Source organism: Solanum lycopersicum, chromosome 1 (assembly GCF_036512215.1).
Source record: "Solanum lycopersicum chromosome 1, SLM_r2.1".
Classification (NCBI taxonomy): Eukaryota; Viridiplantae; Streptophyta; class Magnoliopsida; order Solanales; family Solanaceae; genus Solanum; species Solanum lycopersicum.
This window is the reverse complement of record NC_090800.1, coordinates 87,264,687-87,279,183: the sequence shown is the minus strand read 5'-3', so window position 1 is coordinate 87,279,183 and position 14,497 is coordinate 87,264,687. Positions and strand designations below refer to the sequence as shown.

General features: G+C 33.2%; 1 protein-coding gene across 1 annotated transcript; it reads left to right on the top strand.

The window, feature by feature from the left end:
• The first annotated feature begins 7,984 nt into the window (after positions 1–7,984).
• LOC101246763 (ferric reduction oxidase 6) lies at positions 7,985–12,825 on the top strand. The gene is made up of 9 exons (XM_004230336.5): positions 7,985–8,828; positions 8,917–9,010; positions 9,104–9,304; positions 10,295–10,529; positions 10,681–11,008; positions 11,091–11,367; positions 11,471–11,726; positions 11,815–12,244; positions 12,331–12,825. The coding sequence occupies exons 1-9, from the start codon at positions 8,597–8,599 to the stop codon at positions 12,498–12,500; spliced, it is 2,223 nt and encodes a 740-aa protein (XP_004230384.1). The 5' UTR covers positions 7,985–8,596; the 3' UTR covers positions 12,501–12,825.
• The last annotated feature ends 1,672 nt before the right edge of the window (positions 12,826–14,497 follow it).

Here is a 14,497-nt window from a genome sequence, read left to right as displayed (position 1 = left end):
CACTTTTGTAGTTGGGAAATCTGGTATGGTTACACAACACAAAATATCAATGCTGAAATTTTTCATTTGTGCTTTTACAGTAAGATGTTGATGCACATCGCATTTCTTGTGCTTCATTTGCAATGAAATACTTCCAATTACCTGTACCACGTCCCAAACTTGTATGGCTGTACACAACACAAAATATTGATGCTTACATTTTGGTTTTGCTTTTATTTTAAGATGTTCATGTACATCTCTTTCCTGGTGCTTCATTTGCAATAAAATACTTACTTTACCTGTACAGGCTGTACTGCCTTCCCAGAAGAAAATGGGTGGCTTGGGGGAAGGGGGGGGAGATGAAATATATTTTTGTTGATCATTACTGTATGTAGAGCTGTTTTGATTATTTAATGTAGCTGAAGTTGAGCTGGAACATACATACATATTGGTGCTTAGGTACTTCTAGCCCAGCTTATGGAGACAGTATATGTGCCTGTTATGCTTCCTTTTTGTCTGGCCATTTTAACTATGGTTTCTTATGTTTTCTTTACACCAGCAACATCAAAATACAGCCATTCAGATGATATGCAAGCTTTGGTTTTAAAAGAGAGGCTTTGAGCTCCATTCTCTTCATCAAAATCCTTGTCTCTTCATCTTCTCTAAGTCTGCGTGCACAACTTCGAGAATTCTTTCCCATGGATGAAATTCCATTCAGGTAAGCTCAAGCATAAACCTCTTCTGCTACAACTCTGTCTAACCCTAATTCTCTGTGTTACAGCACAACAACCTCTCCATGAAATGCTAAATCAAGCAACGACCAAGCTTAGCCGAATTTCAGAACCATTAAACTGATGCATACCCTTTGTTGGATTCTCGAGGTTAGTAGATCAAAACTGAAATGACCTGCTGTGAAGACTTCTTATCTAGAAATAATCAATTCCTGCTTTTTACAGTCAGACATTATGATAAATCAAAATTGAGGCTCGATCAACCTAGCTAAGATTAGTAATTTTTTTTTGTGCGAGTGAGAATTGGTTTGAGTTGTTTTCTGTCAAAAACAATTTCAAAACACCTAATCATTTTTTGAAACTTTAATATGGGTGAAATTAATATGTCAGAAGTGGCTAAACATCATTATTTATTACTAATCATATAAGATTTCAAAATATTAAAAAGGACCCCTGACCAACAAGGTCCTTGCATTACAGTTGTTCCCGCAGAACAAAGAAATCTCCCTTTTGTTATGGGAAAACAATGCATAACCATGTTTCTAGCTTCTTTTGGTTGCAAAAACAAACAGGCCAATGTTAACAAGGACATGTCATACATATTTGTTTTACTGATTGGAGTACTGTATTTCGTATTACAATGTGTTTGCTGTTTTCCAAGTCTGACAATTCTTCTAGTTTGAACATTCAAACTATTATCAAGGTATATTTGCTGATGGGTCACCATTCATTTCTCTTACCTTTACTGCTGTTTTGTTCACTTATAGATCTAGCGACTTCTATGGGTGATTTATTAAGCGGATTTGCTGAAAAAGGTTTTTTATGAGACAATGCTTCCCACTTTCAAGTGTTGGGTAAAATAAATGTATGTGCAGATAGTCTTCAATAACTTGTTACAAATAATGCACTAATCTGTTTTTCTCCTGGTAAAGAGAGTGCTTACTTTAATCCTGAAAAAAATGTGTTTACTTTGGTGAGTATGCAATGAAGTACTATAGTTGGAGTTGATAAATCACATTCTTTTGGTCTTGTTTATTATGTGGCAGTTTATTGTGTTATAGTGGACGAGTCCACTTGAGCTTTGCATTGCTTCTCGTTGGCGGAGACTCCTTAGCAAGGAAGCTGGAGCTGCTTATGCTTTTTTGATCTCTTCCATTGTTAAAGGTGAAGGTAAGAGCTGAATTATCAGAGATAATACAGCCAATATGATGTGACTATGATTGACAGAATTAATACTGGAGAAATAATCTTTTCTCTTGCTATTTGGTGAAGTACAAAGGTATATGTCATTTTATATCTCAGACTTTTCTTACACTTGGAATCAGTTTTTGTTTACTGTTCACAGAATCACCTTTTAGCAGTAATTTATTTTATTGAAACTGGTCAACTCAATTTAATCGATACAATAATTGTGTGTCTAAAAGAAGTTACATAGGGAATTTATATGAATCAGCGAGCCTTTCCCCTTTTTACGAAACTAAGTTGTTTTGTTTCTATTACAGCCAGATTTTTACCTGTCAATTGTATGCTATGTATCTTTGAGAAAATTGTATCTTATTCACAATAATAAGTTTTCTGAAGCCAATGTGAAATCGAAACACACTGACGAGAAGCTAAGTTTCCATGGCAGTCTGGCTTGTCCTATCAATTGCATTTCCAATTTGATTTTATGCTCTCCTTTTTTCTGCCGGAGTTCAATATGTTTATGTATTTTTTTCATATCACCTCTTCCAATGGATTTATTAGCATTGTGAATTTCCAGGGTGACTGTCTTTTGCAACGTAAAGGTGTGGACATGATTTTCTTGTAAAATCATTTTAATATCAACGTTGTAAGTGGGCTAATATCTCCTGACATGCATTCGTATGTGAAATACTTGTGTATCTACAGGTATATGTCATGCTTGGAGTTTGTCTTTTAGATACTTTGATAGAACCACAGTACATGTGAACTTTCCTTTTGTTGATATCTGTATATTTGAATGAAAGATGCTTTAGTATATTTTCTCTACTTCTTTTACCCCAATTTAGATGACCTAGTCAATGGTGTTTTAGATTTGGTCACATTGTGATGGTAGATTGTGTCAGATCTCAGGTTGGTAGTGCTGACATTATCAATAGGTATCGATTGCTCATTGGTTGTATTAGGTGGTTCATTTGACCGGGGGGGGGGGTATCTGGTGGAGATTGGTGCTGACCTTGGAGGTTGTACAAAGGATCTACCATTAGCATAGTAGATCTTAGTGGGAAGGCAGGGAAAAATAGGTAGAAAGATATAGACGTTAAATTAAAATGTTGATTTCCTGATTCCTGGCCTAAAATCAATTCATGGGAACTTTTTAGCCCAATTCCTGCTTTGAAAATTTCTAGTGTTTGACATCTTTCAAAATTGCAGTTATGAAAGGGCTGAGATCCAAACTTTGTAATGTTGACACCGACCAAGGAGCACTTGGCAGAAGGAATAAACTGGAGAGTTGGGAAGAGACCACCGACTTGTCACTTCCAATCATGGTAATACCGTTATGAGGGAATAACTAAAGAAAGTAAATCACATTACACCTCTTCATGATTTTGCAGCCATGCTGAGAAGTAGCTAGTTTAATACTTTGTTCATTTCGAATTAGGTACCACTTGAAACTAATAACCTTATGAGTCTAGATTCAGTAAGTTTCACTGTCCTTTGTTTTATGGTGGTTTTATGTACAATCTGATAACATCCTTTGAATCTAATGTTATCATCATCTGCAGGTACAAAAATTATATTCGCATGTGTGCGGAGATCACATAGAGATAAATGTAGCTTTTGGTATTATAAAATGTTTTACATCCTTATTCTGTCCTCGTATGGTAACATCATGGCCTTTTGGTCGTCTTGCAGTTGAACATTCTCATCTATAACTAATATTGGAGCTTCCTCCTTATTGTTTGACAATAGCATCTTTGTGTATGACTTCACTGCTTGATATAAGATGTTCTGCCAACTTCCGTTGCAAGCCATCAACACTTATCTCAAATCTACATTTTGCTTCCTCACAATACTTGCAAGTACATACTAGATCCACCCAATCTGTTGGTATTCTGTCATGGCCTCACCAATTTTATTGTGCTACTTTTTCCCTACAACAACTTGAGAGTAGAAGACAGTTTAACAGATCATTATCGTAATAGTAGAAGTGATGGTTTGTTCTGTCTGGATAATTACAAGTCAGAGCTGTAGCACATGGCTTATGATATCACCGCCTGCTTATGGGAAGTTCTGTCTCTTCAATTGTGAGCCATTAATACTTACCATGTATATTCTTACTCCTTGCCGTTATTTTACTCGTCTCTTCACTCACACATGTTTCTGCTTTTCTGTATTGTTCTCCTAGAACACCTATGCTATAGAGTTGTGCAAAATTTGTTTTCAAGATAGGTGCTCCAGGGATGACAACTGTTGCTGAAAGTTATGAACAAGTTATTGGCATAACTATGAAGATATATACCCCTTTCAAATATTTGCTTCATGACGAAAAGTTATGCTAGCCCTTTCCTTAGCATTCCCTTCTTAATTTATTTACTTTTTTTCTCTTTCCATGTTTGATTAAGCTTTTTCACTCACTTTTGATTGTATTGGTATGTGTTGTTTTCTTAGGAATAAAGGTGCCAGAATTCAGCAAAAAATTGCTGTCAAGGAAAGAAAAGAAAACTTCAGCGTACAAACTGCGATTTTAAGAAACAGGTCGCTGCAAGTAGTACAATCATGGCGAAGTTAGATAGATTGCCATTTCAGGTGTTGACTTTCCCGGAGAAAGTTACCCATCCTTCTCCCTTCAATATCCGTGCTTTTATTTACCTTTTGTCTCATTGTTTCCTTTTTGTCTTTCCGTGGTCAATTAAGCTTCACTAACAGTCGATTTTACTGGCGTCTGTTATTCCCCTGGAATTCCTGTGCTAGTTCGTATGTTCTAGTAGTAGTACGGACATTGAGAAAAGCTTAAGAAAGGCATTTGGAGGAAGCTCTTCAAACTGTGAAGAACGAGGAGGCTGGCGACAAGCCCATGGATGTGGCTTGAACCCGATGTGAAATGTGAAAACATGTACAATAAAGTAGGTTTTCCATGTCAGTCAGGTATGTCATATTACAGTTTTTCAGGTGGAGTTCAATTTCTTTCTATCTTTTGTCACATTTCCTCTTCAGCTGGATTCAATTGCAGCATAAATTTTCCAGATTTCTAAATCATTCCTTGCCTTAGACAAGAAGCTGAATTTCCTTGGTAGTCAGGTGTGTCCTATCATGCTTTTTCTGGTGGAATTCAATATCTTCCTTTTTTTCTGATTTCCTCATCTGCTGGATGATTGTTACTCGTTGTACTAGAATGTTAGTTTAAGTGCGACTTTTTGTTTTGATTTCCACTTAAATATTTATTTTATCATAATTTTTAAAATTTTCTACCATTTAAAGAAAAATAAAAAATCTCCTTCAGATTCACTTATGCCTGAGGTATAAGCAAGTCAGTGATGTATTTGAATTTTCCTATTCCCTCTATGATATATCTCTCCCCTCTCGGACACATCCTTTGCCGGTGTATCTGGAAGTCTAGTGATGCATCCGAAATCCATAGGAAATAATGTAATTAGCTCTTAACACTATGAGATTTATGTAAATCATACTAAATTTTATTGTATCGTTTAAATTCATTATTAAGTAACAACAAAAAGATTAATTTTGTGTAATGACCGATTTCATGTGATTGCATTGTTATTTTAATATTTTCTTCTCATTTTGTCTTTATTTTACATTTACCCTATCTTTTCATAGTAACGCTACTCTATACCTTAATGCTTTTTTTTTTTTTGTAGATTTATCATTTAAATTATGGATGAATGATATTATGTAACGACAGACAACAATACAATATATCCAAACATTGTATTCATCAAAACAATACGTTACGATACAACATATTATGAGATAATTTATATCTTGAGTTTGTAAAGTGACAAATAATATTAATTTGAGAGATTTATAATAACGTAAACAAGTAATATGAGACGAAGACGATATGAAACGGACAATGAAATCGAAAATACACCATAAGATTCCTCAAATAGATGTTTGATGTCCCCACAAATGGACAGATTCTGTTGCTGATGTTGAATTTGGGTGAGGAATGAGTGACTCTAGTTTATTCTTTTAGAAAGTGTCATAATCAATTTGCTCACATCACATTAATTTGAGTAGTTTTACGTTCATAAATACTCCATCGTTTTCTGTATGGTTATTTGCACACTTCCAAGAAATTACGGATCATAAAAAATATTGTGTCTTTTAGCAACTAATTGTAGGATATCTTTAGGTCATGGAAGAGCCACGCCATTGTTTGGTTTTATTTGGTTATTATTGAATTTGTTCGTGCTTCGCGCGGTTATGAAATACGGTAAGATGTCATTAAATATATGAATAAAAGGATTAAAAATACTCTTGTACTATTTGTCTATTCGAAAAGGTCTAAAAATACCTCTGATTCACCTATGTGGTCAAAAATACTCTCATACAACCTTTTTTTGTCTTATATTGCTCTATAAACTAATAGTCTTATAGTTTTTAATTATTATTATTAATAATTATTACATGACATCTTTCTATTGGATAAAGTTGAGCAATTTTCACATATAGCAAATATAAAAACCATATTTGTATGCTATAACCACAGTTTGCATAATTGCTCTTCATAGCAAATATAAATATGTATACTTCGTTATACATATACAAAAGATAGCAGTTGTATAATCTGTTTTGATATACATATAGAAAAAAACAATTGTATAATATATATTTGTATAAAACAAAAAAGAGAGAAAGACATACATATAGAAAAAAACAATTGTATAATATATATTTGTATAAAACAAAAAAGAGAGAAAGACAAGAAAATTGAACGGGAAAAATCGTATTTGTATAATCATAGGGTTACAACTATTTTTCTTCTTCCACTTTTCTTATTAAGCTATTTATAAAGCACATAAGCACTATGTTCCCTCCATAATCATAAGTTGTTTTCTTTGAAGGGCTAATTACATCGCATTTTCTTTGACTAATCTTTTATATGTTTCTATGATGCAGGTAGGGGTGTACAGATCGAACCGATGAACCAAATCAAACCGAAAAAAAAATTGACTTGTGGTTTGGTTTGATTGATGTGGTGATTGGAAAAAAAAACGACTACTCTTGGTTTGGTTTGGTATTAGAAAAAAAAGAATTAAATCGAACTCAAACCAAACCGACACATACATATTACATACTTTATTTTATTTATAGATAAAAAATATTATTTACATATAATCTACTTTGGTATTATATTTTTAGTTAGTCTATGATTTTCAATTTTATATATTCTATTTCAAATTTGGATTTGTAAAATTTTGTATATATGCATATATATAATTTATTTTATTTATAGCTAAAAAATATTATTTATAATGTACTTTGCTAATATAATTTTCGTTAGTTTATACTTCTCAATGTGTGTATATATATATGTATAATTTATTTTATTTATAGATAAAATTATTTATTTATAATCTACTTTGTTGATATATTTTTTGTTAGTTTATAATTTTCAATTTTGTACGGCTTATTTCAAATTTGGGCTTGTAAATATATATATATATATATATATATATATATATATATAATTTTATTTTATTTATAACTATTAATATATTTTAAGTTAATTTATAGTTTTCAATGTTTATCTATTTGATTTCAAATTTGGACTTGTAAAAATTGTAAATGTTATATTTTGTGTTAAGATCCGAAGTTATAATTATATTGTTATAGTTTTTCAAATTCGAAGTTAACAATCTACTTTGTAAATATCTTTTGTATTCAGTTTGCATCTAATTTTTAATCTTATTAGTTTAGCATAATGAGCGTTGATATTTCAAAAAAAACTATTTTGTACTCGTGTGAATTTGACAGTCTTTTCAAAAATTTCTATTTAGTTAACATTTTTTAAGTTAAGTTTATCACAGACGCAGTGAAAAAATATTTATCACTTTTTAAATAAAATCGAAACCGAGAAAATGACTTTATATCGTTTAATTTGACTTTTAGATTTAATAAACCGATATAATTGATTTAAATTTTTTACAATAAAAAATCAAACCGAACCGACCTATGTACACCCCTAGATACAGGTATAAGCGTTCATATTGAATACTTAAAGATTTGACGAATACTTTAAAAAATAAAAAAATACTCTTATATCTTATCTCTATATTTCTATTGTTGTCATCATTTATATTTCATGTCTTATTTTGCTCGTCTTCTCTTAACTTTAGATTATATGTCGAAATTATTAACTTTACCCTTTCATCTTTTATTTTGGAAGCAAGGATAGGAAAGCTTAAAGCCTTGAACGTTTTCTTTTGCGCCGTTAGATCGATAACACAATCTTTCAATGAGTTTCACGTGTCATTTTAATATATTTGATGAATAATTTAATACAAGAACACAATTCAAATAAAAGTTGTTGAATTTTACACAGCAACTCAAATTTCAACCATATATTTCTACTAGTGAAAAACACAGAATTTCAAACAAATGAATGAATAATTCAAGCTCATCATCACCATTCACTGTTGTTGAAGTATGGTCTATGTCTTGATGTTTTAATGTTAATAGTACCTCGTATTTCTCTAGGAATACTAAGTATTTATCTTTTCCCAAACGCTAATTTTTGAGTGGTCCAATTTTCTGTGGCCTAATTTGTGCCAGATTTCAGCTTAAATTCTGTACTAAGTGTTGATGGCTTTTGGTTTCTTCTAAAGCTTTTTTTTTTTTTTGTATATATTGGTAACTGCTTTAGGTGTGTTTTGGCATAGGCTTAAAAAGATTCTAAAATGGGTGAACTCTCAAGCCAAGAACCTCTTCTTTTGAAAAAAGAAAATGAATTTGATTCTCTCAGAAAGACACCATTTTTAATCTCATCAACAAAGTTGATTCTCAAAGTATTAATGTGGGTGATTTTTATTTCATGGGCTGCTTTTATTTTCTTGTTGCCAACAAAGTTCACTAATGAAATTTTTGGGACAATTGTTGGAGCCACCAAAGGATCTATTTTTCGGACAGCAGGTTTTTTAACAATTTCAAAGTTTATTGCTTTTGTTGTTTACGATTTGTTAGTAGTTAGTGAGTAATTTTAGTTTCTGTTGGATTGCAGGTAGCACATCCTTGTTATTCAGTTTCCCAATTATCATGATTGCATTTCTTGCAATTATTCTTCTCGTTGTCTCGGGTGAAGATCAACCTCAAATGTATGTGTGTGTTTGTGTGTTTGCTAGCTTAATTATAAGAACATGATGTTATATTTGAACTGTGAACTCATATGGAATTTTTGATTGTTGTAGCAAGAAGGCTGGTAAAGGACCAACTTTTAGATTATGGACATTCCCTGTGCTGGTGGATGGACCATTTGGGGTTGTTACAGCTGCGGAAATGATTGGCGTTATAATCTTCTCGGTCTACATCGTCTGGGCTGTAGTTATGTATAGTATACAGAATGTTGACATCTTATCTTTGTATCATTTACCAGACATGAAAGAGAGAAGGTAATTCTGTCATTATGATCATATATGTTACCTGCTTGTGTGTTTTTTCTGTGTAATCGAAGAGAAAACTTGATTAAGGCCTATAGCTGTCTATAACTTAGACCATGGTATTCTTTCTGGCTTGGAAAAATGATCATCTTTTCAGAGAACTAGTTACCTTAATCCTATCAAATATACTTGTATGTCTGAGTTATATAAGTCGTTATTCGTATTCCAAAGGAACCATAGTTATTTCACATAATTTTGCATCTTTTTGGACTTCAACTGCTCTACATTCAGAAATGTTTCAATCAAATACACCCTTAGTTCTAATTTTGGTCTTTCTTTCAACTTCTGCTCTTATATTATCTTCTTATACAGTAGCTCTTAGTTCTCCAGAATTCTGGAAGTACTGAAACTCTCTTCTCAAATTATTGACAATCCCAATTTACTGAAGCAGGAACTAGACATGGCGTCGCTTAAAGATTTGTTCTATTCTTCAACCAGAATTTAGACTCACCTACTGAAATAATGAAATATATCATAGCTTTTGATGTTTATATATGTCCCCCCCAATGAAAACAAACTGATTTAGATCAGTTGAGCACCATCAAATTTCTGCATCACTAGCTAATTTCAGGCTATTTTGTGTATTCGTTGATTTTAGTCACTTCACTGATTTAAATGATCTTATAAATTCATTTGCTCCACGTTATCTAGTCCGACTGGTGTTAAATCGGGAATAACAGATGGATTTTCTCTTTGTTTTCTATGTCCTCTCTTCTTTATCATCCCAGTTTGTAAATTGTGCATCTGTTGAATCTAAAAATAATTCCATGTGAAAATGTTTCGAAGTGACTGGATATTAACAGTTACAGCCACATAGTGCTTATCTCAGACTTAGAACCAGTCCATAGTTGTTGGATTGAAGGTTTCCTTTAGTAGCAAGGTTTTCTTTTTCCACAACTTCTGCTTCATTGACTAATATATATGTTGTGATAATATTTTCAGTGCTAAGTTGCTGGAGCTGACAGGTCTCCGTTTTGGATTCATTGGATTAATCTGCTTAGCGTTTTTGTTTCTGCCTGTTGCACGTGGTTCAGTTCTTCTTCGAGCCATAGATATCCCTTTTGAACATGCCACTAGATATCATGTTTGGCTGGGACATCTTACTATGGCTATTTTTAGCCTTCATGGTCTATTCTATATTATTGGCTGGGCAATTCAAGGGAGACTTTTGGAAGAAGTGAGTTCTAAAACTGAAAGTTTCATTTATCTTGCCCCTAGAGATTCCTTTTATTTGTGTACCGTATACTAGAACCTTCACCAATTTTATTAATGTTAATGGAGAGTAATCAATGAAGGGACTTAGACTTAGTCAATTTTGTTTACTGCAGCTAGTCGGCTGGAAAAACATAGGAATAGCCAATCTTCCAGGAGTTATCAGCCTTTTAGCTGGTTTATTGATGTGGTTGACTTCACTTCCTGGAGTAAGGAGAAAAAACTTTGAGCTGTTCTTCTATACACACCAATTGTATGTGGTGTTTGTGGTGTTCCTGGCTTTGCATGTTGGTGATTTCGTCTTCATGATGGCTGGAGCTGGGATCTTCCTGTTCATGCTTGATCGGTTCCTTAGATTCTTCCAGTCACGAAAGACAGTTGACATACTTTCGGCCACATGCTTTCCTTGTGGAACCGTTGAACTCGTTATTTCAAAACCTGCAAGTAAGAATAAATCTTTGACTCAACTGATTTACTCACTGCTGCATTTTTCAGTGATTCTAACACTTCTTCCCTCACGATGTAGATTTACATTACAACGCTCTTGGCTGGATATTCTTACAAATACGCGAGTTGTCCTGGCTGCAGTGGCACCCTTTCAGTGTCTCTTCTAGTCCCCTTGATGGCAAACATCATCTTGCGATTCTCATAAAGGTTCTTGGAGATTGGACTGAAAAACTGAAGGGAAACATCTTGAATCTTTCTGTAGAAGAATCTGAGACGGAGCCTCTTTTGCTGCATAACAGGAAAATTACAGCTTCTGTTGAAGGTCCTTATGGACATGAATCACCATACCACTTAACGTATGTAAATCCGCAGCAATATCTGCTGAATATTCAAGTTATTTATTTTTCAGTTATGAAGTCATTGACTAATTAATTGCCTTGAACATGTTTCTCCTCTCAGGTATGAAAATCTCATTTTGGTAGCAGGTGGAATTGGAATTTCTCCCTTCCTAGCTATCCTGAGTGATATCCTCCACCGTATCAACGATAGCTCGCCTTGCCTGCCAAGAAATATACTAATAGTATGGGCTATCAAAAACTCAGATGAGCTTCCACTTCTTGAAACAGTTGACATGGAGGCAATCTGTCCACTTTTCTCTGATAAACTGAATCTTGAGATTCAAACATATGTGACACGGGAATCACAGCCTTCATTGGTAATAAGTTTCTGCCTATTTTCATTTTGTTTATGTATCATCACCCTATTTATATGTGTTACTAATTATTGCTTCGTTTATCTCTCAGGAGGAGGGTAAAACACCCAAAGCAATGCACCACTCAATCTCCCCTGGCTTCAAAGGATGTCGAATGTCTGGTTTGGTTGGTACTGGACATGTCGTATGGTCTGGATTATATGTCATAGTATCCACCATAGGGTTTGTGATCACTGTAGCATTGCTGGACATTTTCTACATAAATCCATTCAATATAACTTACTGGTGGTACAAGGGGCTTTTGTTGATTGGATGCATGACTGCAAGTATTCTTATATTTGGGGGTTTCGTTATCGCTTTATGGCATCTTTGGGAGAGGAAAACCTCATCGAAGGAGGAACCACAGGACGCCACAAAGAAAGCTGACATCTTGCAGCAGAATGAAGCCTCTTTAGACAGTAACTTTGGAGAGGCTCGATATGTTAATAATATTCGATATGGTCAAAGACCTGATTTCCAAGGTATGAACAGCATTTGAACTTTACAAGGTCCTTATGCTTCTCCTTTGTTTTCTTGAAAATGTGTTTTTAACTTTTTGTTTCTGCAGAGATATTTGGATCACATGCAAAGAGCTGGGGAAGTGTAGATATTGGTGTAATTGTGTGTGGTCCTCCTACTCTTCAGTCCAGTATTGCTAAAGAATGCAGAAGCCAGAACTTGAAGAGAAGAGGTCGTCAGGCTATTTTCCATTTCAACAGCCACAGTTTTGACCTCTAGATGACACTAGTAAACATGGGCGGAGCTAGCTAGGGTACAGGAAGGGGTTCATCTGAAGCCCTTTCGTCAATGTTCATATGTTTATTCCTTCATATTCTGGCTCCGTTATTGCCAGTAAGCATCCGATAACTCATATAAGGAGTACTTTTTACTGCTCTAATGAGAAAAAAAAGGATCATATCAGCTATAATATTATATCTCTGATCCTTGTAGCATGTATCTGGTATCTGCAGTAAACATCTTGTAAATTTTCAATTGTTGTAAATGCAGCTTTAAAAATATACATATATAACAATATCAATGAAATTTTATGAATTTCATACCATTTGTCAGTGCCTTGTCTCTAAATAACTGTCTATCCAACTGTTTAAACTAAAAATAGTCCATATAGTAGCATAATTCACGTATGATATCGTAGAACCTCTACTTCATTGGACCAATGAGAATGTTTCGGTGTCGGGGATGACACTCTCAACAGGATTTTCTCTATATTGAATCTGGTTAAGGTCGAAGCACTTTCACCGGTCCACCATAATCGATGTTTGTGGACAATTCAATGTTGATAATGAAATGGCAGAGGATTGGGTGACTCTGGTAAGTCTTTGGGTTAGACATTGACATCAAATATTTAATACCACACAAATTTCTGTTGTTTGTAGTCTCAATTTATTTATCAACCATTTCTCATTTTGTCTTCGCTTTTCACACAGTTATCTTTGATAACAACATTTGTAAACACAGACCAAAATAAATAGGTCCATGTTGGACCGAAAAAATTAAAAGAATAGAAAGAAGAGTGCTATAGATTAAAAAAATAAAAAAAGGCGTCAAAGACACATCTATATTATTTTTATTTTTTAAAATTTATATTTAAACTATTAAAAGTAATTTTTAAAGCGAAAAAGTAAAAAATCCTTCAATTTTGAATAATTGTTTCTGCAGATTATTTGTACCTTTTTTAGTTATAAATTCAATAGGTAAATAAAAATGAATCTCGACAATCGAGATATATAAACCATTAATTTGTATAAATTGATGTGGAACTCTATAATAATCTAATATACACTTCTTTAGATTGAATTTACATGTCATTGATACTATGCATACACGATAGCCAATATGCGCAATATACTAGTGTATACTAATAATTGCAATTATCGTATACATCAACTAAATTTACACATAATTTATTATAGATAAAATTTATGTATACATGTAACATTTTGTATATATATATATATATATATATATTATGTAATTGCAACTATAATTGTTATTACTAATAATCTTACAGATATAAGAAAAATATAATATATGTTTCATACTAGAATTACTATACATATCAACTAAATTTACACGTTAATTTATAAGTGAAATGTAAATATGTAGTATGTTATTTTGGTTATGTTTACATTATGTACTTACAATTGCTATTGTTGTTAATATTTATTTGGCTAATTACTGCCATACTATTAGACCTAGAATTTCCTAATAAATTTAAGGAGTGGGAAAATTATGCGGTTAAACATATTTATACTATTTAATTACTCATCATAGTTATAATTTGCTATAATTATCACTCACGACAAACATGATACATTAATTCCATAGACAGACTTTGAGTTTGTATAATTAATCACATTTCTATATGTATAATTCGCCAGAATATACAAATATATATGTATAATATACAATTATCTAATTTCTATATATATACAATTCACCTCTCTTCCACTCTCTTCCCTCTCTCGCACGCCTCTCTCCTTCCTCTCCCAACCTCTCTCCTCTCTCTCTCTCTCTCAATCTCACTTGCCATTTATATAAATGCATATATATAATATACAATTCTAACCAAAATACAAATACAAATCACCTCTCTCCCAGTCTGCCCGTTCTCGCTCACCTCTCTCCCAATGTCGCTCTCCTGTTTCCTCCTTCTCCGAATCTCGCTCGCTTATCTCCTCCCTTTACCAATTTTGCTTGCCGTATATACAAAT

Bases quoted from the DNA above. Each gene is read 5' to 3' on its own strand.
- LOC101246763 (XM_004230336.5), top strand. From the start codon at position 8,597: ATGGGTGAACTCTCAAGCCAAGAACCTCTTCTTTTGAAAAAAGAAAAT. The intron at 8,829-8,916 runs GTTTTTTAACAA...GTTGGATTGCAG, and splicing joins ATCTATTTTTCGGACAGCAG to GTAGCACATCCTTGTTATTC. The intron at 11,009-11,090 runs GTAAGAATAAAT...CTCACGATGTAG, and splicing joins CGTTATTTCAAAACCTGCAA to ATTTACATTACAACGCTCTT.